This window comes from Ophidiomyces ophidiicola, assembly GCF_022830035.1.
Source record: "Ophidiomyces ophidiicola strain CBS 122913 chromosome Unknown scaffold_1, whole genome shotgun sequence".
In the NCBI taxonomy this organism is placed as follows: Eukaryota; Fungi; Ascomycota; class Eurotiomycetes; order Onygenales; family Onygenaceae; genus Ophidiomyces; species Ophidiomyces ophidiicola.
This window is the reverse complement of record NW_026054641.1, coordinates 90,997-115,840: the sequence shown is the minus strand read 5'-3', so window position 1 is coordinate 115,840 and position 24,844 is coordinate 90,997. Positions and strand designations below refer to the sequence as shown.

The window sequence follows — 24,844 nt, the reverse complement described above, 5'->3', positions numbered from 1 at the left end:
TCTATCTACATACTTTGTACGGCTTTGCCGGGGAGATGGCGTGAAGTGGGAAGAAACCCAGAGATGAAAGCCATTTGATCTTGAACATCGGTCCCAATACTTGTCTCTTTCTTGAGCTTATGAGAGACATCCGCCCCTTCCGACCAGACCGACCTTAAAAATTCTCTCAAGAGAGCGCCACTTTATTCTAACACGCGATTTTCCATATATCAGCGAGGTGGATAACTAAAACAATCAGTCAAAGATGCGGGGTCTCAACTGCCCGCTACATCGAAGTTGCTTAAGAGCATATCCACGTGTGCTGAGTCCACGTCCAATTGGCACATCCTGTGCAAAATGTCATTTATTTCCTTCCCAATCATCCTGGCCGCCTCCGAAGAAAACACCTGTTCGTCGTACATTACTCTAATGTTATGAGAGTCAATGGATTTGCTTATTTCGATCACCAACGAGTATGGCTGGTACATTGTTATCTGGGAACCCTTCATCTGAACCCACTTCACATTTTCCGGTTTGCTTGGTGCGGGCTCGAAGGGTTGGAAGAGGAAGAGTACTTTATTGGTTATTTCTGACCGTGACAGGCCAGCTACTGCAAATATTTCATCCAAGCTGAGGCTACTATGCTCTGTCAGCCCCCAGAAATCTGCCTGTGTTGTGGCAAGGTACTCCTGCAGCCTATCTGCTTGGCGTATCTTACTTCTAACAGGTAGAAACTGTGCGCAATTGCCGTTGATTAGCTGTGGATCACCTTCAATTTCCACGTTGCGCCCTGTCAAAAGATAATCGTAGCCGATGTCTTCCATTTTGGTGTACTGCGCCAACCACAGCTGAAACGCCGACTGAAAAATTATTGGTACGGTCACCCCATACTGGGCTGCGCAGTTCTCGAGGTCAATGTCCACCTTTGTAACCTGGAATGCAACGATGCGTGGCACCTGACTGGCCGGGAATTGGAATGAGTAACCCCGAAGATACTCTGTCCAAAACTCCATACTTTCTTTTTTTGGTCTCCCCCAGTGGTGTAACGCAAAGTGGACGAAGGGAACATACTCGGGCATTGAAAATCCACCCTGGATTGCTTGAAATTGTTCATCAAAAATGCGAAGCAAAGTGCCGTCATATAAAGCATGGTCCATTTTAATGGCGATTTCTCGAGTTCCATCTTCATAATTGAGAATAAGATAGCGGATGAAAGGTTCTCCAAATTCGAATCGTTTGTTCCACAGTTTCTCTTCCACTATTGCTTCGCTCTCTCCCCGAGAACATGATACTCTGTCAACTAATAGCTCTGCCGAGTTTAAGACAACTGCAACCCAATCATGACTTTCAGTTTGCAAGTACGTTGACCGGAGGATCCCATTAATACGAGTGAGCCTTGACACATATGACAGCCATTCATCGATATCGACTGAAGATGGTATCGCTCGAACCGTCATGAGCACCCAAAATTGCTCTTTTCGTTGGCCCTGGCTAAGGAACTCCACTTGTCCTGGAGGGCAGGGAAACACGTCCTCGATTTTCTGTGATGTAAGTCCTCTCTCTAACAGCTTCATTTCTAGCGATTCCGGCGGGTTATATTTTGTCACCTTCGCGCTTGCCATCTCCTGATTGGCGGTCATACGACTGGAAATCTTGTCAAGAGTTTGTAACTGCAGAACATCACTGACAGACAACTTATATCCTGCCTTTCTGCATATGCTAGTCATGCTGATTGCTGAGATGGAGTCGCCGCCCATTCTGATGAAACTTGTGTTTGCTCCGATTGCTGAAGTGCTAATGGTGAAAATATTTGCCCATATCTCTTGTAGTATCCTTTGTTTCTTTGTTGTCACAGGCTCCAGAGAAGTGGCCTTTGTTTCAAAAGCATCTATTGAGTATTTTTGCAGCGTATCCAAGTCGATGCTTTGAAAAATATTTCCCAGCTGTTTCCTGTCAGTCTTCCGGGATGGTAGTGCTGGGAACCGGCCCATTGGGATAACGTATTTCGGGACCATATAATGAGCCAACTCTGAGAAACAGCTTTTCAGATTGATAAGTTCCTGCCGAACGCCCTCGATATTCTTTACGACATTTTCTGTGGACTTCTCAAAAATCACAAAAGCAGCAAGAACAGGTTTACCGTTGCAGTTGGCAACTACTGTGGCGCAATCTTGGACCATGCTGCATCGAAGAATTACGGCCTCAATCTCGCCAAGCTCAATGCGATGACCGGATATCTTCACTTGGTTGTCTTTCCGACCCAAACACTCAATCTCGGCTCCTGGAAGCCATCTAGCAAGGTCTCCGGTACGATATATTATAACTCCATCCTCCATACGAGTGTATGCCTCTTGGGTCAAGTCATCTCTATTCAGATAGCCACTCGTCACTTGTGGCCCAGCAATACAAAGTTCACCAATCGCGCCATATGGAACATAGGTTATATTGTTGGGATGACATATCCTTGCCGAAACCGTCGCAAATGGCTTTCCAATATTACGTGGATTCGTGTCCTGCCGCACATGCTTTGTTGTCACCACCATTGATGTCTCCGTTGGACCATATACGTTGAGAAGTCGACGATGGGAAGCCCAAGTTTGAATGATGTCTGGTGTCATCGGCTCTCCACCAAGTATCAACGTTTCAAGGGAAGGTACCATATCAGGAGTGAACGTTCGTGCAACTGTTGGCGTGAGGATTGCCTGCCTAATATCCATACTTTTCATTGACCCTTCAAGGTCTGAAAGCAACTGATCCTGTGGTGCCAAGCACAGGACTCCACCAGAACTTAGAGTGTTAAAGAAATCTTGAACTGAGGCATCAAACACGTAATTGGCGAATTGAAGACATCTCCATTCTGATTCGAATCGACTTTCGGCATCAAGCATACTCCCCACAGCGGCTGCACTTGCCCGGTGTGAGACCATTACGCCTTTTGGTTTTCCCGTGCTGCCAGATGTATAAATAACATATGCTAAATCATCAGGAGACACAAGGCACGCTGGTGGTTGTGTGGGGAATTTTTCGAAGCTTAAGCTGTCGATATACACTGCTTGTTGACCGACGGATTCCACGAACGAGGCATTGGCAGAATGGGAAACAATCAAACGCGCCCGGGTTTGCTCAATTATGTATGAGTTACGCTCGAAAGGGTTACTTGGGCTCAAAGGCAGATATGCTGCCCCACTCTTCATCACACCCAGTAACGCAATCAACACGTCCGCGGTTTTTTCCAGGTACAGAGGCACAATATCCCCCCTTTTCACTCCCTGTTCTATCAAGTGGTGAGCGAAAGAGTTTGCGCGGTGATTCAGCATTCTATATGTCAGCAACATTTCGTTTTTCCACTGCACGGCTGCTAAATGTGGGCTTGCACACGCAAGATCCTCAAATCGCTGGTGCAGTAACATTGGTTCTGGTTCGACGTGCTTCGCAAGACTTTGAAGATGGCTTCGCTCTTCCACTCCTATGATATCGATTTCTCCACATTTCAGACCTGGCGTACTCCGGATAAACACCTCGATAACCCGAATGAATTCATCTATAATGAATTGTGCTCTTTTCGTTTCCATTCCGGCGGAAAATTGACAGCTCAAGCCGCCATCATGTTCTTCGATATCAAGTGACGCGTATTCGACCTCCCAAGGCTTCCTGTCTCCCACATGTTGGAAAATACTTCTTGCTTCTGGTTTCATATTCCCATTCACGATGATATTGACCAAGGAATCAAATGCATCGGCATTCTGCGCTGCAGCAGACATTGCTTGTCGCATCCCATACTGGGAATGCTTTGCCACACTCCAGAGATTCCTATGGGTCTCCTTAACAATCTCCACAAAGGACTTCTCAAAGTCAACGCGGATTCGTTGTGGGACCGTGGTGAGAGTGGGGCCCGCCATTTCATCGATGCCAGGAACAGGTAGCTCTCTGCCTGACAACGGTGTGGCAAAAGACACGTCCTCATTACGAGTCTGATGCGCCAGTACTAGAGCCCAAGCTGAATATATCACGGCACCCGTAGTGATACCCAGGCTCTTGCATTTGTCTCTCAACGTCATATTAACCTCTTTTTTGATTGTTGCTCTAGGGTGCTTGTTATCGTGGCCCAGCAAGGTTACGGTGGCCCCGGAAAGATATTTTTTCCAGAATTCGTGGTGCTGCTCAGGCTCTGTTTTTTGCAACGCTCTGATAAAATGTGTAAATGGTGGCCTTTCGGATAATGTTCCCCTGAGATATACACTGGCAACGTCATCATACAGGAACCGATGTGACCAAAAGTCAAACAGTGCGTGATGCATAGAAACAACAAGAAAGCGTCGTTGTACTATGGCCACTCGGAAAAGAACTTCGCCCAAAGTGATGCCTCTGTCGAGATCATTCTTCAGGTATATCTCAACACTGTGATCTATTTCATTCCATGGCAGTGAGATATCGTGCCGAACGACTTGCATTAGGTCGCACTTCTCCTCCAAAAAAACCGTTCTTAATATTGGAGTTGCCTCAAAGACCGAGTTGAATGCTGATTTTAGGCGACTGAGTTCTAGTTTTTGGGCGTCATACACTCTCTGTGACAGATAACCACTGTTTCCTGAAAATGTCGAAGCAATGAGATTTTTCTGGAGTTCGGTTGCAGGATAGGCATCTTCTATTCCTACTTCATTTTGAAGCATAATTCTCAGTCTTTTGTCAACAAGCGAAAAAGGTACTGGGTTCTCAAATTCGGCTTCCAAGGTTTCTGACAGCGCCCCTGCAACCTCTGTCAAACTTGTTGCCCGGATCATGACCTCAAGTTCCACAACAAAGCCCTTTTTGCGAAGCTCTGTAACAGAGTGGATAGCTTGAAGTGAGCTACCGCCAAGCTCGATAAATGAGCTGAGTCTTGAAATAATACCTTGTGGAAGGTTGAGAATGGTTGCCCACACCTCTCTGACTGCGGATTCAGCAATGCTCCAGTCGCTGGACAGTCCATCTGAAGATGGTCTTGCATTGTATGCCAACAACCCTTCTGTTCCGAGTTTATCTGCTCGTTCTCTGATCGCTTTATAATCCGTTTTTCCGTTTTGATTGCGAGGAGCTTTTTCAAAAGGAAGCCAGTATGCTGGATGCATATACGAAGGAAGATAGCTTTGAACATGAACCCTTAAGTGTCCAAGAGTTTCAAACCAATCTTGTTCTTTTTGAAGGACAACAGCAGCAATAAGCATCTTCACTCCCTTCATGGAGTAAGCAACAGCCGCCGCAAAGGAGACTAGCCCACTCTCAACAATGATGGAGGAAATTTCATGGGGTTCAACCCTCTGGCCGTTTATTTTCACCTGCGAATCAATGCGACCCAGAATTTGGATGTCCCCATTTGCATGTTCCATACCCAAATCGCCAGTTCTGTAAAGCTTCCCGGGGCCATGCGGATTGTCAAAAAATACCTTTGCAGTAGTTTCTGGCTGTTTTAGATACCCAATACCGAGCTGGGGCCCCGAAAGACATATTTCTCCCGGGACACCAACAGCTACTGGGTTTGTTGATCCAGGCTGCAATAAATATACCTTTGTTGTATCCTTGGGTCGTCCAACTATACTAACATCCCTGGCACTATGGATTGTTCGTCCAAAATTCAATTGTGTGCATTCGCTGAGCCCATAGGAATTTCTAAGCTCAACTGCCTTTGCCCAGTCCTCAGCTAAGTCACCTGGGAGATTTTCGCCTGTCAAGGTAATTTGCTTTAAATTGGGCACATCACAAGGGTGAAGAAGGGATAGAGAACTAGGCGTTAACCCAACGCTATCTATCTTCATATCACAAATAACACTTCCAAGCGACGTCAAAAGTCGGTCCTTAGACGCCATGCAGACACAGCCCCCATTAACCACGGTGGCAAGCATTGCTCGCTGTGCCGCGGAGAAGATAGGGTTATAAAATAGCAATATTCGTTTATTTCCACGCAACGAGAAGCTGGATATACCGTTGAATGCTGCGAGGTGGGTAAGAATTACCCCCTTGGGCTTTCCTGTCGACCCTGAAGTGTAAACAATATATGCAGGATCGCTAGGGGAAATTTGAGTTTTCGGTGCCTTTTTACTCGTTGTGGATGAATCATGGCACTGAATGATATCTTCGATGCATAGTGACTTTGGAGTAAAATATTGTGTATTCCTGTCTGCAAGCACAACCTTTGCCTCGGTTTCCTCAACAATGACGGCATTCCTTTCCGGTGCTCCATCTGGGTCGAGCATGACATATGCTGCACCAGCTTTCAGAACGGCCCACATAGAAGCAATCAAAACCGGCGATTTTACCATGCAGATTGGCACTATGCTTCCTTGTTGCAAATTTGCCCCGTTGACAATTTTATTTGCCAATTCGTTTAGTTGCGATAATGTGACAGCCGGTTGGCCTTCGAACTGCACGGCATCATGGTCAGGGAATACTCGGACCCGTTCCTCAAATAAGTCAATGAGTGTTCCAGATCTGGCTGGGATGGTATCATCACTTTTTTGGAGCCTACCGGCTGTTTCGGTATTCGACTCCAAACGTAAATCCTTAAGCAAGATATCGGCGGACTGACTCTGAATAACTCCTTTCACAATTGCCAGATAATGATCTAAGAGAATTTGTGCATTTTTGTTTCCCACTGTTTCATTGAAAAATAAAGTGAAGCGGACTTTGTGGCTCCCACTGACTAGCATCACTAAAGGGAAAGTCGACATTTCCTTATCAAAGTATGAGAAGTCCAACGTGCTCGTGTACCGTATGAGAGATTGAATGCTTGATAGATTACTGATTTTCAGAATTTCGTCGAGCCCAATCGTGGAATGGGGCGATGCGTTGGTATGATAATCCCGAAGATTGTCGACTATGGAAGACAAATGAGAATTTTCGTATATCCGCAGCGAGATTGGGTAAACATGATCCACTCGACCGACACAAGCATCAATGTTCGAGAAACTCTTATCTCTCCCAATCCCCGCAAAGACAACCTGCTCAGAGCCAGAATGAAGTGCAAGTAAAGATGCCCAGGCTGCTTCAAATAATTCCCGAGGCGTGTCATCGGGCATCTGGAGACCACTCTCTGGGTAAAGACCCTCTAATGTAATGGACTGATAAGCATGAGAAGCTGCAGAACTAATCTGGTCGAGGAACAAGATCGGGGAAACATCAATATGTTGAAGTTTTTCCTGCCAAAACTGTCTGCTGACTGCCTGGTCTTTCCGAGCGATATGCTGAACAAAGCTGGCGAATGGCACATGATCCGCACAGGGAAAACCGCTGTAAAATAGAATGAAATCGGTTTTGATTGTGCCTAGGGAAGTGGCATCAACAAGAACTTGAGGAATACACAATATTGCTAGGACATCAACTTCTTTTTGCGTCTCGCCTTCAACATAGGCTAAAAATGCCGTGTTTTCACAGAAGGATATCTCAAAGTCGAGTTTTGTCAGGGGGAGCGGCCGGGGAATATCCATTCTTACACGATGTAATGCTCTGCCCGTCTCCGGGGATAGGAAGACGGAGCTTCGCAGACAAACATGATGGGCCGCGACGGCCTGCCATGTCAGCGACAGTCGGTCATAAGAATATTCGATATAATCGGGAAGTGCTATCGTCATGAAGAAGAATTGCTGGGCTGAAGAATAAAATCGTTCTTGGGAGGGTGTAGCAGGGTACATGGTTTCCTTGCGCAAAATAATTTTCTCCACTGCATCTTGAGATATCGATTCCTTGTGAGTCCGACTGAAAATTGGACCGGCGGGGATCCTATTCGCAATGGCTTGGGGTGACATTGTTTCAACGTTCTTCAACTTAGATGGGGATATGTCTGTTTCTACTTCTACTCATGGCCTAGGTGGCGGTATTTATACCTTTTGTGGTCTTGAGAGCTTGAATCCTACCTAGTACCGAGTCTGGTACGTTCGGACATCCCGTCTAACGCTCAAAGTCTCCCGGGATAGGAGACCAGTGCCGCTAGGCACCATGACCCCATACTCCCCGCTGTGAGCGTATACGAGCCGTGGAACGAGACTCGATCAAGCTAGAGGTTTACAAGACGGGGAATACCATTCCGATATGAAGCTGTGCCGTGAGACCCATTAACGTTGCAATTTACCTCCGGTATGAAGTCCGGCAGAACCCATGGAACAAGGCCTCCTTTAGCGAATCTTGCCTGTTCCGCTACGAGCTACGTACGCCCTTAAAGGTTTACTCTCCACCCAATAATCCCTAAAACCACGAGGTTCCCCAAAATAGCACCTGCAGGGATACACACCATACTTTGCAAAGAACCCACACCCCCACATAAATGCTGTTTGATGAAGCAAGATAGTTGTTTCGTCAGGGTGAAAATCATTGCTGTTTCTCAGAAAATTCGTCTAACACACTGTACTATACACCACTAAAATCACACTTAACTATCCATTTTGTCAAAACGCGACCTTTTCCTATGGCTGACCTGATCACAGGGAGTCATTGATTACCCAGAAAAATACTGCTTCTTTTGCCACGCAGTCTGATATTCCCACTTCCTTGCCTCAACTAACTATAGAGTACCCTGCAGAATACGTAATTCGAGACCTCATTAGAGGGGAGATAGTGGACCTGAAAAGAAGTATCTTAGGACTGGATTGTGACGTTGGATATGAAGTTGTTTTCCAATTCTTAGTGCATATCTTGAGCTAATACGAGAAATACTAAGGAAAACAGCGTAACCTAATATCGGATGGCAAGGCAAACCAACACGAGAGGCCGAAACGAAAGAGAGTGTGTTTGGGCCATTTTTCTACAACGATTGCTCTTTTATGGCATCTGAATTGGTTCTAACGGGCTGGCGATTGCTCGGAGGCCACATGAGCGAGGGATTGCGACTTCTGAACCCATGCATATCTTCTTGGCTACATAAATATATCCGAAATTGGCCTGGTTCCTGCTCGCTTGATACACGTGCAATATCAAGGGACAAAGCGACTTTGGAATCAGATCTTCCCACGTATGCATGCGTGGCATGGATGCATGGCATGCATGCATGATTCTGGCACTATATTTCATATTGGCTGTTGGTCCTTTAGTCCCGGCCTCTCCGACAGAAAGAAACATGTTTCTAAACCCCACAGTTGCAATAAGCAAATTTCGGGCTTCGAATACGGATCCATAGCTATGTCCCACGCCACGAATTGCCATTATTTGCCTCTAGAATATAGATTTACATTGTACCTACTCAACATGCATGTTTTCAAGGTTTAGGTTAAGCATGAGATATCAGTTAAGATTAGAACAACCTTAGTGCAAATCGGGAATCACGCCCCCTGCCTAACGAGCTTTGAGTTTAACTAACTAAATAACTACATGCATACGGGTCAGGCATCCTGTGCTGCTAGTTGTCTTTCCTTCTCGATTGCATTTTCATTGTACTTTCTAAGCATGTCCTCCAAACCAGGAATCTCGGGGTCGAAGTCGATTTTCAAGCTATTCATTAGTCGCGCCAGGAGTCCGTATACGCCGTGGATCATCAAAACCTCGAGTGCGGCTGCATTTCCAAGCATTTCACGGGCTTCAATCATGGTAGATTCATCGACTTTCTGCTGTTGGACTAGCTGTTCGACCATCCGTCCGATTAGCTGATGACGTTTTGTGAACCACTCCCTGTTAGAGAGGTCTCCAGCACGGATTGCTGCCAATTTCGCCTCCGTGTCGAACCCCAAAATTTTGGCAACTGGCTCGTTGACGTCGTATTCATACGGAGCATCTAGAAGACTTGCGGTGCGGAGAACGATAAGCTGCCATTCGGAGGCTCGAATGCTGGTATTTTCGCTCCAACAAGAAGATAGTAGTTTCATAAACGGAATAAACGTGCACGGGCTATTTGCTAGCAGCTTAAAAATGTTTCGTTCAAATGGAAGCGTTCGGAGTGCGGCGGCCGTCTCGGGCGGTGCCTTTTCCGCGTCGACATAAGGAATAAGATGTTGGTTTGTGATAACCCGTCTGTTACCCACTCGATGATCCCAAGACGCCATGTTGCGGAATTTTCGGTTAGAAAACTTTGAGCAGACAAAAATATATCTGAATAGAGAGGGTTTGTTGATTGTCTTCAGACTATTGAGAAACGTCTACTAGCCGGATCCTCCACTTTATATACACCTGGGAAAGCTCAAATTATCCTGCCGGGCAGTATGTATTACAAGGTACAAGCGCGATGATTGTTTTCGCCGTTGTCCAGCTCCGTGTTGTTTTGTCAGCCCGGAGATATACCGGTTCCACGTATCAAATGCTATTTTCGATCGGCTCGCCAGGGTGCTCTTCATCCTTGCTATTTCCAAGAAATGACGGTCCCAGCTCCTCTGTATAATCAATACGAAGTAAGGGAAGTAAACACATCGAAACATGTCTCCGTGCAGTAGGGCCATCGGGCCATAGATGAGTCCGATTACACATGGGGTTATCCATCTTGATTTCAAAGACGCTTCGTGTTCTACGGATACATATTCATGCTTCCATCCCCGCGTTGGTTTCCATTCCCACGTTGCACGCTTCTCGACACGCAGGGTATCACTTCGATACGGAAAATTTTGCCCGGCCAAGCAAATACCAAGTTCATCACGATGAGTGCTTTGACTATCCAAGAAGTTTCTCCCTCTGCGGAGAGTAACTTGACGTTTCGGACCTTAACCAACAATGAAGCCATGCTTGAGAAAGAATTGCCGATAGGCCACATTATGGTTGAATTTCTTGCATCCGCCATCAACCCACAAGATTTACTCGTCATGCAGGGAAAATACCCTGTCAAGCCGTCCTACCAAGTTGATGGTGCAATGGTGGTAGGGTACGATGGAGTCGCACGAGTGACTCGTGTTGGGAGTGGCGCGGAGCTTAGCGTTGGCGATTTGGTAATCCCTGCGGAACACGGACTTGGTACATGGCGCACTCATGCTGTTGTGCGTTCTTGCGATTTGACCCGCATTCCTCCTGGTATCGACCCGTGCGCAGCTGCTATTTTGCGGATGGGCGTTTCCCCAGCGTATTTAATTTTGGAAGACATGGCGCACTTGTTGCCTGGGGACTGGATCATTCAAAACGCTGCCAGCGGCGTCATTGCGCAGATGGTAGTTCAATTTGCAAAATTGAAGGGTGCAAATGTCGTGAGCATCATCCGACCACACAATACGGAGGAGGAAACCAACAAACTAAAGCGAGTTCTCGAAGACAATGGATCTAATATCGTCTTAGATGAAAAAGAGCTGGATGTATGCGGAGGGAAAGTTCTGAAGGACCTGCGGATTACGTTGGCTCTCGATGCTGTCTTTGGGCGAGCGGGCAGTACCTTGACAAAGTTTCTTGTTGCCGGGGCCACATTCGTCAATTATGGATCTCTTGGAGAAGATGCACAACAGGGTCTGATGGTCACGCAAGAAGCCCTTTTCTGGAAGCGCATCACATTCAAAAATTTCCGCCTCTCCGACAGTTTAAAGCAACGTTCCTCTAACGAAATCAAGGATATGCTCTCTTGGTTTGTGGATTTGTTCGCTCGGGGTTTGCTAAAGCTGCCATACATGAAGCGTGTTGAGTGGGACCCGAGAAGCCTAGACCTCGAAAATACCTTGAAGCGGGCCGTTTTTCGCGCAGAATCGAAACAAGCCGGTATAGCGAGAAAGCAAGTCTTTGTTTTTCGTTCAGACTGACCATGGAATTCTTGGTTGATAATGTACAGAGTAATATTTCGGGGATTATGCGGAAGACCCAAAGTTAATGCAAGGCCCTGAGAACCCTGTATCTACTGAAGGCTCCAAGATAGCTCAAGAACCGTGCGCTCCAATTCGGAAGACGGAGTAGTCCCTGTGTGTCCCCCATGTTGAGGCTCTTCACAGAATCCCCGTAGATGCATCTCCCAACCGTAGAGAATAATTGCGCTGCAACCCACGCGTTCACGGAATCCGTGGGGCCTGCAGTTGGGTTAGACTAAGGTTGGAGGCTCGGCGCTCTCGGATCGGCTCGGCACGGCGTGGCGCAAACTCTACTGCGTGGGCCCAGGAACAAGTGCCGATCATCTTAGCTAAGCCTTCCAGAACGGCCGAATCGGCTCTGACTTGTTTACGGCATCCGCTGCCTGCTCCGGCCGGAGAATGCCACCGTGCATCTCAGTTGATGCAGGAGTGGCCTGCAGGTTCTGCTCAATGAGTGGAAAGGAACACTAAAAATAACAATGAAAAAAACGTGGTAAAAAAAGTCGCCGCAATTGACCAACTTAAACGGCCCGAGCACCGCCGAATTGCTCCGCGCCGACGGAGACTTTTCCAATAATACAAGTACACAGCAAATTTTCCTCTCGGGGCTCATAACCACACATAATGGAGATTAGTCAGTATGAGCACTCATAGAACTTTCTTTCGATGCAGTGATTGTCTTTTTAACAACCGAAGGAAGCAGCTTGAAGCGGTCGCCAAAGAATTCCACCATCCAATCTGCCGCCCGGCTGCGACTTATCAGATTGATTGCGGACTGCTTCATGCGCAATGGGACAAGAAGAGGCGAAGGTAATTGAAGGGCCAGAGGGTGGATCGCTCTCTGACTCTCGCGATCAAGACCAAAGCAAGGATGAATCACCTCGTAAAATTCACGGTATAAAGGTATGACCCCTTCGATAGCAATCGCGAAAATACTCCCTGGTTTCCTATATAAAAACTAATGGCAGCATAGTGGTTCCTAGTAATCGTTGCGCTGCTTTCCTCTCTCTTTTTGTATGCGCTCGACAACACTGTTGTTGCAAATGTACAGCCCATGGTGGTGACAACATATGGCCGCGTAGATTTACTACCGTGGTTGGCAGTTTCATTTGCGCTCGCTTCGGCCGCTACAACCCTACCTTGGTCAAAAGCATATGGTAGTTTTTCGGCGAAAAAGCTATATATCGGCGGAACGACGGTATTCATGGGTGGCTCAGCGCTGTGCGGCGGCGCTCCTGATATTCAATCCTTCATCATTGGGCGCGCAATCGCAGGTGCTGGTGGGTGCGGCATGTATTTGGGCCTTCTGACCCTCTTGTCGGTCACAACTACAAACACAGAACGCCCCAAATACCTTAGTCTCACAGGGTTGATTTGGGGTATCGGTACAGTTTTGGGACCCGTGATAGGTGGAGCATTCGGGGAGAGTAAAGCAACATGGCGCTGGGCATTCTATCTCAACCTTCTTGTGGGCGCTGTTGTTGGCCCAATCTATATTATCTTACTCCCCGATTTCAAACCACAAAAAGGAGTTCCCACAGTGAAGCGCCTGGCCAACCTCGATTACCTTGGAGCTTTCCTTTCCATTGGCATGTTAGTCTGTCTTATTATGGCCATGAATTTAGGCGGTGTCCTATGGACCTGGGATAGTGGAAAGAGCATAGCGCTTTTCGTTGTGGCTGCTGTCTGCTTGGCACTTTTTATTGCACAGCAATACTTTCACATTGCAACCAACTTCCAAAACCGGATGTTTCCCATGCACTTCTGGAAGAACCGTTCTCTAATAATCCTCTTCTTCACTATGAGTAAGGATTCGTGCCCCATTTCCGAGATTATGTGATTCATTGCTGACATATCACAGTGCTGGCAACTTTCGGAAGTTTTATCGGCATTTACTACCTCCCGATATATTTCCAGTTTACTCGTGGAATAACCGCAGTGCAAACTTCAGTGAAATTGCTACCCTTCATCCTTTTTCTTGTTGCCTTTAACCTCATAAATGGCCAATTCATGGGAAGAACTGGATATTACTACCCGTGGTATATTGCGGGCGCAGCATTGGAACTGATTGGTGGCGTATTACTTTGTAAGCGAACATCATGCACCGGATAACTGAGCTCGTTGCTAAGATGTCGACTAGATACCGTGGATGTAAAAACTTCCGACGCGAAAATATATGGGTACACCATAATACTTGGCACGGGCGTTGGCTGTTTCTGCCAGGCAGGTTTTGCAGTCGCACAGATGAAAGTCAAACCCGACGAAATCCCCTTCGTCGTTGGGTTCATGACTGTCGGGCAAATGCTGGGGATTGTATTAGGAACTGGTATCGCAGGTGCTGTCTTCGTCAACTACTCGGAGCAAGCCCTGGCAAAACTTTTTCCACATGCAAGCAAGACCGAGATATCCAATGCTATTGCAGGTGTTGGAAGCAATCTTATCAGGTCTGCGGGTACCGAAACGGCCGCCAAAGCTATTGAAGCTATCACTCGGGCTATTCAGCTCGCATATATCCCCATTATTGCCGCGGGGGGTATCTGCCTCATCTGCAGTGTGTTTATGAAACGGGAGAAAATATTTGTATAATTTTTAAAGTATCAGTACCTCATAGTCATTTAGGAGATAGAGAATGGTAGACAGTCAGGCATTTAGCATGATTTGGGTATAAACAGACTCGATTAACGATTTTCCAGGCTGCGACTGCAAGAAGGGTTCTATGTCATGACTGTCGCTCAACGTTATTCTAGGATCTGGAGAGGTGTGAATTACCGGATTTAGCAGTCAAATCACATGATGTAGCTATTGGCTTAACTAGTCTCTTTAAGGCTAGTTAACTATATCGAGTTAAATACGGAGCGGAATAACCAACTTGCGACTTCGTCATCACCAACAGCCTCCACAAGACTTAATTTTTAACCACAAAGCAGGCCGTTACGGAGTACTCCGGAACTAAATTGGCTTCGGTACTTAAACTCTTGCCTGTTGGCATGGCGTTGGCTTTTTGTATTAGCCAACAGTCGGCTGGTGAATACACGGAGTATCGTTCCGAGCATATACGAGTTAGGTAGCGCCTTGGGCTATAAGACTCTAAGGGCGATCATCCTTGAGCCGAGTGGGCTAGCACCTCTACAAGACGGAATAATAAGTTAAGCGTTCGAGTACCATGGCAGACGCTAGACACACCACATTATATGGCATTCAGCCTCTTTTCGCATTCAATTCCTATTTTCACCACACTGGGGTAGTTGGACGACCACATAGAGGTATTGACCAAGGCAGCCCTGATTCCCTGAAGCCAATTCTAAATCAAGCTCGTCCGGAGCCTCCATATCGCCTAACACTAATATGCTGTCTTTTCAACAGCTTTACATACAATCGTACATAACTCCACGCCAAAACTAGATCAGATATACGCGTGCCGCTACGTGGCTCGGTCCTTCGCTGGTGCTTGTACGCGATATATTGCTGAGATGATTAAGTTATATGGCAAGAATTTAATTTGAAAAGCTATACTCCGTATAATATCAAAATTAATTTGCTGCTGCCTAGCCGGGCTATTCTTAGTCTCCCCGCAGGACAGGTCAAATAGTTATACCAGTTACCAGCTGACACACCTCGCTACAGCAACGCTCCCCCACCCGTGGCGATCACATTCTCGAACTCTCCCACCGCCCCTCCCTCGAGCAAGTGCCCCAACACTCCCCACGAAAACAACAAATAAACTCGCGAGAGCGCCTAAGCTTTCGTCGAATCCCCACCGGCCAGCATGTCCTTCAACCCAGTCCACTTTATACCCGCGAGCAAGAAAGACGACATCTTGGCTTTGCCTGTGCAGTCGATCGCCGCTGCTGGGCACGAGCAGAATGCCGGGACAAATCACTGGTGTCTGTTCGCTCGAGTCAGCCCCACCATCGCCATCAGAATCGACTGCCAGCCGAGCTACAGCGTGCCCAGCACCATTTTGCCCGGCGGTTCCAAGGGCAACATCATCATCTCTTGGCTTAACTCCGTGGAGTCGCCGGACATTATCAAGACTGTGGACCTCGCCATCCGCTCCAATTTACTCGTTCGTGACGTCTACAACGTCCTACTTGGGCACGGCCGCCACAAATACGAGTTCGATTCCAACGGTGTTGGCTGTCGATACTGGGTAACTGGCCAGCTGGATCTCCTCCAGCAGCAGCAGATCCTTGTTAACCCGCAGGAAGTTGCAATGGCTAAAGAGACTATCCAGAAGCTGTGGCCCGAGGCAACACCGCTTGCTCTTGACCAGGGCGCCTATTATCAGTAATAGATGGATCGATTTCCAGGTTTTTTGCTGTATTAGCAAAAGTGGCCGTCGAGGAATACGTGATCGGCATTGTGGCACTATATATCTCCTGATTTCTGGAAGGTTATGACTTTTCCTTCTTGGAATGAATATGCTCCATGCATCATCTATTTATATCACGGTCTGCCAGGCCGGAGGGCCAAGGGGTCTCCATATCTGCCCGACTATGCGCAGTCTATTCACCATAACCGTTTTCCTGAAAACTTGGGACCCACTGACTCATACTCCGGTTCTCGTTTGATAGATGCACAACTGCCGAGGCCAATATTCAAAAGTATTTAGAAATAGCCTATCGTTCCTATATACATTCACATGCGTAAAATTTCTGAAGTTCCATGAGTATACTTGTAGAAATATCTATAAAGGCATGTGGTAATAATAGGACTATCCCAGATAATATGTATAGGGCTCTAGTAAATGTTTGAACGGCTCATCTTTCCATTATAACCCAAAGTAGCGAAGACATGTATTCTGTTTCCGGGTTTTGAGTCAAGCTGGTTACTTGCTAGACATACCATTTGTCTTATTCCTTATCATAAATCAAAAGTTTTGAGGCTCATAATAAACTTATCGAGAATTGAATAACAGCAGAACCATGAGGTCAAGGTTACTACATACTTGCCGCACTGGAAAGAAAATAAACATGGTTTGTGGTGATAATACATACATTAGTATATGGATACAATGAAACAGAGTCAAAGAGAACTGGAACTGAAAATAGCCCCAACAGCAAAAAGGACTGAAGTCATAGAGTACAGTGAGTTTTTAGCAAGTAAACTGCAAGCAGTAAACATAGCTTTAGGAAAGATGTCGCGCCCATTGGTTGACATCAAAATACGGAGGGCACATACGTAAAATATCGCATAAACAGGCGTAAAAGACCGAAGTACATCATACATTATTGCCTTAGCTCAGGCTGAGTAGTAGGCCATTAATAGGCAGCTGGAAGTCAGAATAGGGCCCAGAGTATGTCAAGATATTATGGGCAGGGACTTTTGTGAGCACAATTTATTTTGCGGCTTGGGACTTTGCCAGAGGTGGAACTATTGGGGAAAACAGTTAGGACACGATATTTTTTGAAAAGAGGAAGGCGAGTAAACGTATACTCTGTAGTACTTACTGTAGAATCCATACCCTCGAGCTGCGCCCGTAACATCCACCGGATCAATTTCAACGCGAATCGACACGTCCAAACTACCCTGCACACCAGCCAATGCAGTGACCCCATCCGCTGCCGCATGTCTTACACCGGCGCCTACTTCACCGGCATGAAGGGGGAAGTGGCCGTTCTTTGGCAATTGGAATTCTGCAAACTCCTCAGTTTTCGAGGTGTTTGGGCCCGATGCAGGATGGACAACCTCGGTGATGCAGGCGTAGTTGCGGGACGGCATAGTTACTTTGTTATCGGTAACTTTTCCCTCTGGTCCTGGCTGGTAATCGAAGATGTCCATTAGTGTTTCATCAGTATGTTTATCAAGATGATGGATCTTATTTCTGTGGGCCAGTAGGTTCGCCACAGCTTTTGGTGGAGGTTTATTGGTGATGGCGCTGCTAATGACATTGACCATATATTTCGGATCATGAGTGGAAGGGATCTTCTTTTTCGGCCTCGAATAAAACCGACCAATGGCTGCAAGATGCACGTCACCTCCGAGGAATGTCACTCGGACAGAATGCCTTTCGGCTATAGCCTGAAGTCGCTGGACTAAGATTCTTCGTTCTTCTTTGTGCTGGCGGGCAGTATAATGATCATCTAGGTCATCTAGCAAATCGACTTGTCCATCAAACTTATTGAAAAGGCTGCCAGCAAGTCCAAACCGCCGATTCATGAAGCGAATAGGAGCGATTATTGGGGAAGAAAGAATGTTCTCCAACCACGCAAGACGCGGGTAAGCAATGGGAACACCAAGTAAAACAATGAGATGCTTGATATCGCCATTGCTCCCTTTCAACTCTGTTTCAAGCCGTTCAAATATGAGATTATAAGTTTCTGGGTAATTGACTTGATGACGAGTACGCTCAGTGCGGCCATCAATTCCGATGAAAGCAATGCGTTTGCCTAGGCGAGTGCAAATACTTCGAGATGATTCTTCCACATAGGGGCCTGGCTTAGCGCCTATTATCCAACTTGGATCATTGGTAGTTTCAGTGTGAACATAGGTAAGCTGTAATTGCCCAGGGTCCTCTCCAGAAGTGCCACACACCGCTTGCATGGTTGCAGGGCTATCGGTGGTGTAGGTTGACTTTGGCGGCGCGGTATGGTGTTGGAATAAGCAATAGTATTTATAGGCAACACCCCCAATCCCGCGAAAGACTGGGCATTTCATGAAATGGTCTGTATACGAGCCAAAACCGTCAATAATGTCGTGGTCATCCCAGATATTGATCTGAGGAATCTGTGCACTAGCCAGCGAAAATGGCTCGGTGCAAAACCATCTGATATAGTTGTTAAAATAGAAGCTGTCACATTCTTCTCTCATTGTGCTCGGAAAACGATGATTTCTTCTCTTGGTGGGGTTGCCGATATCTGTCCAGGCTCTCAGGGGGCCCTCGACACGTACCGAATCGTTATAAATCTGGTCGCCACCGCCAATCATGACGTGAAACGGTCTTTCTTCGTGGAGTCGAAGCACATCGTGCCACAGAAGCGGGCCTTGCCAGCGGTTCATATCAGTTCCAACCGAGAATCCATTGCAGGAATGAAACATGATTCGCATCGACTGCTCAATAGACGGAACCACAAAATTCCAACTGGTCGTATCAGACCTGTCATGGTGATCCTCGAAGTCCAGAATCGAATATTCCCACTTCATCTCGAAACGCTCCAAGGGCGCCTCGATAGAAAAGCGCCAAAACGCCTTCTGCCTATCTGCATACAGCTTGGTGCCATCCACACCGATCGGAGGAATGGCGCTCTGGCCGCCATCACCTTCCGGCACATTTCCATTGTCTTTTATGGGACCGATCAAGCGTAGCTCCAGCCTTGGGACCCTAGCAGAAGGCGTCGCCACAATCAACACCGATCCATGCCATACTGGCGCGCGATCCGGACTGGTGGCTAAATGCCTGTAATTGAGAAGGGGGCCGCAAAGTACGTGGATGGGCACCGTAGCGGAGAATGCGCCGGGCTCCCTTCCTCCTAAATCCCTGGCGGGAGTAGTTTCAGTCGACTCGGTTTCTGGGCTGCGTGGGTCATCTGCGCGAGAGGGCGTCAATTCAATTCCATCATACAAGTCTTGACGAGCAAGCAAAGCAACGAGACAGACACGTACCTAGACCAATGATCTCCGACGGGCCAGGCTTAGGATCTAAATTCTCTGCGCTGCCCATTGCTGTACTCTGGGTTGATCACTGTCCTTTGGGGAGCAACGGGGTGTAAACGAGCTCTGCGAGGGCGGGTGTGCAAGTGTAGAAGAGCGCGACGGCGGCGAGCAAGAAGCAAGTGAGGTCGGTTGTGGCGAGTCTCTCAAAAGGGTAAGAGACAGACCAGGAAGGAAGTATGCGCGCGCAGAAGCAAACAAAGGGCAATTGCGACTGCTGGAGCTCGCTTGGGGGCCTCCCGGGCGCTTCGTATCGGCGCGCAGTGTTCAATGGCAGCGCGTCAAGCTTGGGGCGGGCGTGATCGGCGTTGTGATGAGGTGCTGAGCTTCGTAGGAGGTAGTTAGTTCGGGTAGCACAGAGCAGGGCTTTGGCCAACAAACAATAATAATAACAAACACCGGCAATCGCGACGGGCCGAGCAAACTGTTTACCCCTGATCCAGTCCTTCGCAAGCACAAGAGAGAGAAAGAGAGTTCCACAACAGCCCGTTTTCTATCGATTCACAAGAAAGCTGGAAACTTGGCTGCCCGCCGGAGATTGCGCGCTCGACGACTTAGCTTGTTGCCGGCGGCGATACTCCTGCCCACTTTTGGCTCTACGCCAGCTTCGGAAGCTCTAGCAGATGAATACGGCGCCATGTTTCAGCGTGACGCGCCGGTAAAATATCCAGCCAATCAAAGCCCTCTAATTATGCACAATCTAGTCTCGGCGCCACAGCGGACCCTACTGTTTCTGTAAGGCAAGTCACACGCCTCATGATGCATTACGTCATGCGTAAAGAAAACAATATGATTATATAATCACAATATTATTCAGGAATGGTTGCATTGTTTGTCTAGGCCAGGTTCACCAGAATGCCCTTCTTGTCCACGCGCATCACCTCAGCCGGCAGCACGCGAAGGGTCTTGTTATAGTACGAGTCCACGACCACCAGCTGTGGCTGGATCCATTTCTCTTTACCCGTCGCCAGGAGATTGTACCGCAGCGTGTGCCTGCTGAGCGGCACCAGCTGCACCACGATGGTCTTGGGCCCGCTGAAGGCAAACTGATCGCTGGCTTCCATCGTGATGTTGAAGGTGAGGAAGTGCATGGACGGGTTTTCCAGCGTGTAGTCGAGGTGGATGAAATTCGTAGGCATCGCGGACGACGGCGCCGTGGTCACTAAGACTCGCGGTTCACCCATGGGGATGGCAAAACGGGGAACAGGGAGTCTGGTGGTAGGGATGAACGGTTGGATGGTGTGCGACGATATCGATGTTTCGAGCAATTCTTGTCGACACCAACGGATATCCAGTGCCAGATTTAGGACCGTTGATTGGCGGTCATCGAGCGTGAGGCGCTGAAGCTCAAGGAGAAAATCTGACTCTCGGCATTGGTCGGGCAATATTTCTGACAGGTAATCAGCCGCGCATATTTCCGAACCCACACGGCAGACCAAGCCGCCCGTAATATCTGTCACAACTAGAGAGACTTCTTCTATCATCAAAGGCTCATGGGCGAAAGAAATCATCTTGCAATTCAAAGACCACCGCTGCTTAATGCCGCGTGCTGTAGGCTCGGACTCGTCCGCATCATCGTGCTCACCACAGTGGAAGAAATCCGGCCAAGGGTCAGGATGCAAGCGAGGCGTGAGCTCGTAGTGCGTCTCGAAAGGGCGAATGAAAGAGAGGTCGACGGTGGCCGTTTTGAAAATCGGGGTCTCCACATCAGACACAAGGTGATAAAACGTAGAGATTTCAAGTTCATAGTCCAAAGGCGTGGAGGTATGTGTAAGGTTGAGGAAAAGCGTCTTGTGGCTTGATGGCTCGAGGCGTCCAATGCCTCTGCGTTTTACGTGATGTAGAAGAGCGTCGTCCTCGCCGAGGGCAGCAGAAAGGGATTCATCGGGCGAAGTACCATTTTCGGAATCGTCCGCCCAATGAAGCTGCGCAGACGTCTCCGGTGGGCCAATCAATCTTACCTCCACAGATAACTCCGCAGGTTCATCTTCTTCGTTGTATATCTCAATATCGAGAATAACATGTTCATCCGTATAGTAATGGTCACGCAATGTGGGTGTTTTAAGCACAACTTTTGGCGGCTTTGGCAGGATTGTACAACCGGAAGTATCTCGATCCTTGCCGATGCGTCTTGAGATGGCTCCTTTTTTACCTGAACTCCACCAGACAGCACTTGGCAACGATTGAACCTGGTTGACATAAGAAAGATCAAATCTCTCATCTTCAATCAAAACAGTAATCGATGCGACTTTCACCTCTCCAGCTTCACGAGGTATGCACGCTAAATTAAATGATTGGGCTTGTCCAGGGGCGAATGTGAGATTGGCGGCTCCAGCCATCGGGGCCGCACGGCCAGGTGATTGGATGCTGGTCGTGTCCAGTAATGAAGAATCCGTGAGGGCGATATCCGAAATTTCGGTATGATCAAAGGGGACGTCCGAACTAGTCTGTAGGCAGATGGGCCGAAGGCCGCCTTCAAACATAATCCTCACTTCCGACGCCAAAATAGGAGCGGCAGAGCTGTGGGCACAGGATTTTATGACAAGCTGGGATCGTAATGATTCACCAACGTTCCCTTCAGCCTTTTCAAAAACGAAGGAAGTGAAGACTAAGACTGTTATCAGCATTGTATAATTCAAAGCAAAATAACCGCAACTTACGGCAAGAAACGACACTCTCCCCGTTTAGTACTATAGAAGGCTTAGGTTTGACTACGGGAAATTCTGCAATACTTTGCTTAAGGTCGTAATGCCACCCAGGTCTGGATATAAAGCCTGACAATGAAAACATGTTAGAAACCTTCGTTCCAAGAACAAGGTGTGGGCAGGGTGGGAGAACATACGACAATTCATCAGCTCCCAGTCGACCCGTAAAATGGTTTCAAGGTCTTCAGCACGCCGAGCACACTCTCTTAGCGCCCATCCAAAATCCACCATCAACTGCCACCAGCCATCCCTGCGCCAGGTTAGCCCCGTCCAGACTGGCCTCAGGAGGTCTAATGCTGTCTGCCACTCTTTCAGCCGCATCAGCTCTTTAGCCATTGTCAATTTTTGCTGCTCGACCATACGAAGCTGTCGTCTGTTAGAAAATTCCTTCGAAGATGCAGCTAAGCAGTTGACAATTATCTGAGAATGGTTTCTTCCCGGCATGTCCGAAATTGGGTATTCATCGTACGGTTCAGGAGCCAGATACGTATCGTAGACATGTGATCGGGCCTTTTGTTGGATAGATATATTTTGATCTGGCACAGATCTCTCATCATCGGGGATTTTTTCAGCCAGCAGTCTCCTTAGTGCTGTGTGCTTGGCGGCACGGGCGAGCCAGTAGCCTTCATGATGCAATAGCTCCCATGGATACAGCCGTTCATTTGAAGCCATCGTCTTTTCAGGCAGTGCATATATGATAGGTGAAGCGGCGTATGACACTTCTTCTCCGTCGGGTACGTATAACGCGGACAGGCTCGCTCGACGCATGAGGTCTGCCATGACGAGCGACCATCGAGCCTCCCAGGCTTCCCAGCCATAGTTCCTAGTTCCTTTCCCACGCCGGTCCACAATACTGCCGATGCGTCTCCTGTGCGTCGCCCATGTTCGGACGGCCAAAGATGTTTGTTCAGACCAGAGCAGGCAGCGGATAATCCGGATAGCAAGACTATCCGCTAATAACCGCGCGTCGTTAAACCTAGGGCTCCAGCCGGCGATGGTATCAAACATTTCCTCGCCGAATAATAGCTCATAAGCACTTTCATAACTCCGACAAGCAGCGTCCATTTCCTGGCGAAACTCCGCAAACACGCCAAGCTTGAACTCATAGCGGACATTCCAACCCTGGGCGGTCAATGTTTGCGACGTGCCTGATGTCGGTGGCGCAGTCGGTGGGGGAACCACGCCTTTATTACGTTTCCGTCTCGCATGCTTGGACAGATCTCGATAGTAGTCTACGCACGGGCCCTGTAGAGAAGAGAAGAGAGACTTCACGAAATCACGGATGCTTGCCTGGGTGGGAGCGGGAGTGAGAACGAGGATATTTTTCGGGTCCAGCTGGGTAGCTCTCCGGATGCTGGAGATACGATCATTCACATCCGCTGGGAGTAAGGTGCCGTCCTCGCATATCAGGGCAACCACAAACCGGGTTTTGTAGCCGGAAGCAGCCCAGGCCTTTTTGAGAGTATTAATTTCAATCTTCAGCTGATTATCACGGAGCGAAGCCATGTTGGAGTCCAGCGTCAACGGGAAGAAATTAACAAAAGCAGCCGGCACCAAGTCTTGGTGTTTTGTCACCCACAAGGGAGTCATTATGCCGTCTGGATAGGTGGGCGAGCTCGGGGTCAGGGGGGATATCGGCGAATGTAGGACTGGGGCGGCATCATTGGCAGCATTGGGGAGCGGGGTTGGCGGTTGAGCTTTGTGAGGAGGGAGGAGGAATGTCTAGGTCGAGCAGGCAGTCAGCTCGGAATTCAAGAGGAGTTGGCCGCCGTGAAGATTAAGTAGCATAACGACGCGTCCACGATCAACATAGAAATTATTGCCATGGCCTCAAAACGACGGGAATGCTGACCTACCCGCCCAGCCTGCTTCACGCTGAAGCCCACGGCGCCGGCGAACGAGCGGGCATTCCACGGGGCGTCGGAGGCATCCTGGGCCAACAGCTCGGCCAGCAGCAGCTCGGCGGTAGCGTCAACGAGAGGCGGGAAATCGGAGAAGATCTCGCAGGCCGGGTCGTCGCGAGCGGGATAGGCGCGGGCGGGCGGCGGGTGCTCGGGCTCGAGACCGGCCAGGAGCACCAGCGGGAGGTTGTGGTCGACGTAGCCGGGCGGGTAGGCGTCCATGGCGGGCTAGGGTGCGGAGCGGGGAGCGGGAAGCTGGCAGAGCGCGCCGCGACGCATAACAGGTGGTAGCTAACTACTAGGTAGTGCGTTTGCCGAAAGCGCTGGTGGGCGTGGGCGTTGGCGGGTCGGCGGGTGGTTGGGGCTGGGAAGGCCGGCGGGCGGGCGTGCGTTGGATCTGCAACACCGGCGACGGCGCGTCGTGTCTCTGTCGTGACGGGGCGGCGATGGCCGGGTAACTACCTAATCCTGGAGGCCGCCGGGTGACCGCTCCGCGCGGCTGCGAGGCCAGTCACAGCCAAGGAGTGATGTAGATCGAACCAACTCCAAAAGGACGGTGTTTAGGTACAAGGTAGTGTGTATGGCCAGCAGGCAGGCCGCAGCATCCAGCCAGCTGTGCCTGGCAGCAGCAGCACCGGCGTCGCTGCCCAAGACTCGCGCTGCATATTGGCTTCCGCGCCCTGGTCGCTCGTTTAATAGCGGTGGAGCAGCGCAGTTATGTAACTAGCCAGCCAGTTAATTAATTTCGATCCGATCGGCGCGTGCTGCAAATTTTCGCCAGCCCGTCGCTACGCCGTCCAGCTCTGCGCCCGCCGCGTCCTCTCGCTGCTGCTGTTGCTGCCTCGCTGCCTCGCCGTGTACGCTGGACCGTCGAGGGGTTCGTTGACCTTGCTGGATCCCTAGC

General features: G+C 48.7%; 7 protein-coding genes across 7 annotated transcripts; 3 read left to right on the top strand and 4 right to left on the bottom strand.

Moving 5' to 3' along the window:
* Positions 1 to 234: 234 nt before the first annotated feature.
* Positions 235 to 7,757, bottom strand: LOZ57_000049 (uncharacterized protein; the record flags this gene model as incomplete). Its single annotated transcript, XM_049249157.1, has 2 exons — positions 235 to 327; positions 387 to 7,757. 2 exons carry the CDS (start codon positions 7,755 to 7,757, stop codon positions 235 to 237), a joined length of 7,464 nt encoding a protein of 2,487 aa, XP_049111351.1.
* A 1,566-nt stretch (positions 7,758 to 9,323) lies between these two features.
* LOZ57_000048 (uncharacterized protein) lies at positions 9,324 to 9,980 on the bottom strand (the record flags this gene model as incomplete). Its single annotated transcript, XM_049249156.1, has 1 exon — positions 9,324 to 9,980. The coding sequence occupies one exon, from the start codon at positions 9,978 to 9,980 to the stop codon at positions 9,324 to 9,326; it is 657 nt and encodes a 218-aa protein (XP_049111350.1).
* A 585-nt stretch (positions 9,981 to 10,565) lies between these two features.
* LOZ57_000047 (uncharacterized protein) lies at positions 10,566 to 11,642 on the top strand (the record flags this gene model as incomplete). The annotated part of the gene is made up of 1 exon (XM_049249155.1): positions 10,566 to 11,642. The coding sequence occupies one exon, from the start codon at positions 10,566 to 10,568 to the stop codon at positions 11,640 to 11,642; it is 1,077 nt and encodes a 358-aa protein (XP_049111349.1).
* An 831-nt stretch (positions 11,643 to 12,473) lies between these two features.
* On the top strand, positions 12,474 to 14,270 carry LOZ57_000046 (uncharacterized protein; the record flags this gene model as incomplete). The annotated part of the gene is made up of 4 exons (XM_049249154.1): positions 12,474 to 12,587; positions 12,658 to 13,489; positions 13,546 to 13,770; positions 13,825 to 14,270. The coding sequence occupies 4 exons, from the start codon at positions 12,474 to 12,476 to the stop codon at positions 14,268 to 14,270; spliced, it is 1,617 nt and encodes a 538-aa protein (XP_049111348.1).
* A 1,180-nt stretch (positions 14,271 to 15,450) lies between these two features.
* LOZ57_000045 (uncharacterized protein) lies at positions 15,451 to 15,975 on the top strand (the record flags this gene model as incomplete). The annotated part of the gene is made up of 1 exon (XM_049249153.1): positions 15,451 to 15,975. One exon carries the CDS (start codon positions 15,451 to 15,453, stop codon positions 15,973 to 15,975), a length of 525 nt encoding a protein of 174 aa, XP_049111347.1.
* A 1,047-nt stretch (positions 15,976 to 17,022) lies between these two features.
* LOZ57_000044 (uncharacterized protein) lies at positions 17,023 to 19,344 on the bottom strand (the record flags this gene model as incomplete). The annotated part of the gene is made up of 3 exons (XM_049249152.1): positions 17,023 to 17,057; positions 17,135 to 19,210; positions 19,287 to 19,344. The coding sequence occupies 3 exons, from the start codon at positions 19,342 to 19,344 to the stop codon at positions 17,023 to 17,025; spliced, it is 2,169 nt and encodes a 722-aa protein (XP_049111346.1).
* An 826-nt stretch (positions 19,345 to 20,170) lies between these two features.
* On the bottom strand, positions 20,171 to 24,162 carry LOZ57_000043 (uncharacterized protein; the record flags this gene model as incomplete). Its single annotated transcript, XM_049249151.1, has 4 exons — positions 20,171 to 21,942; positions 21,995 to 22,108; positions 22,177 to 23,761; positions 23,896 to 24,162. The coding sequence occupies 4 exons, from the start codon at positions 24,160 to 24,162 to the stop codon at positions 20,171 to 20,173; spliced, it is 3,738 nt and encodes a 1,245-aa protein (XP_049111345.1).
* Between the last annotated feature and the right edge of the window lie 682 nt (positions 24,163 to 24,844).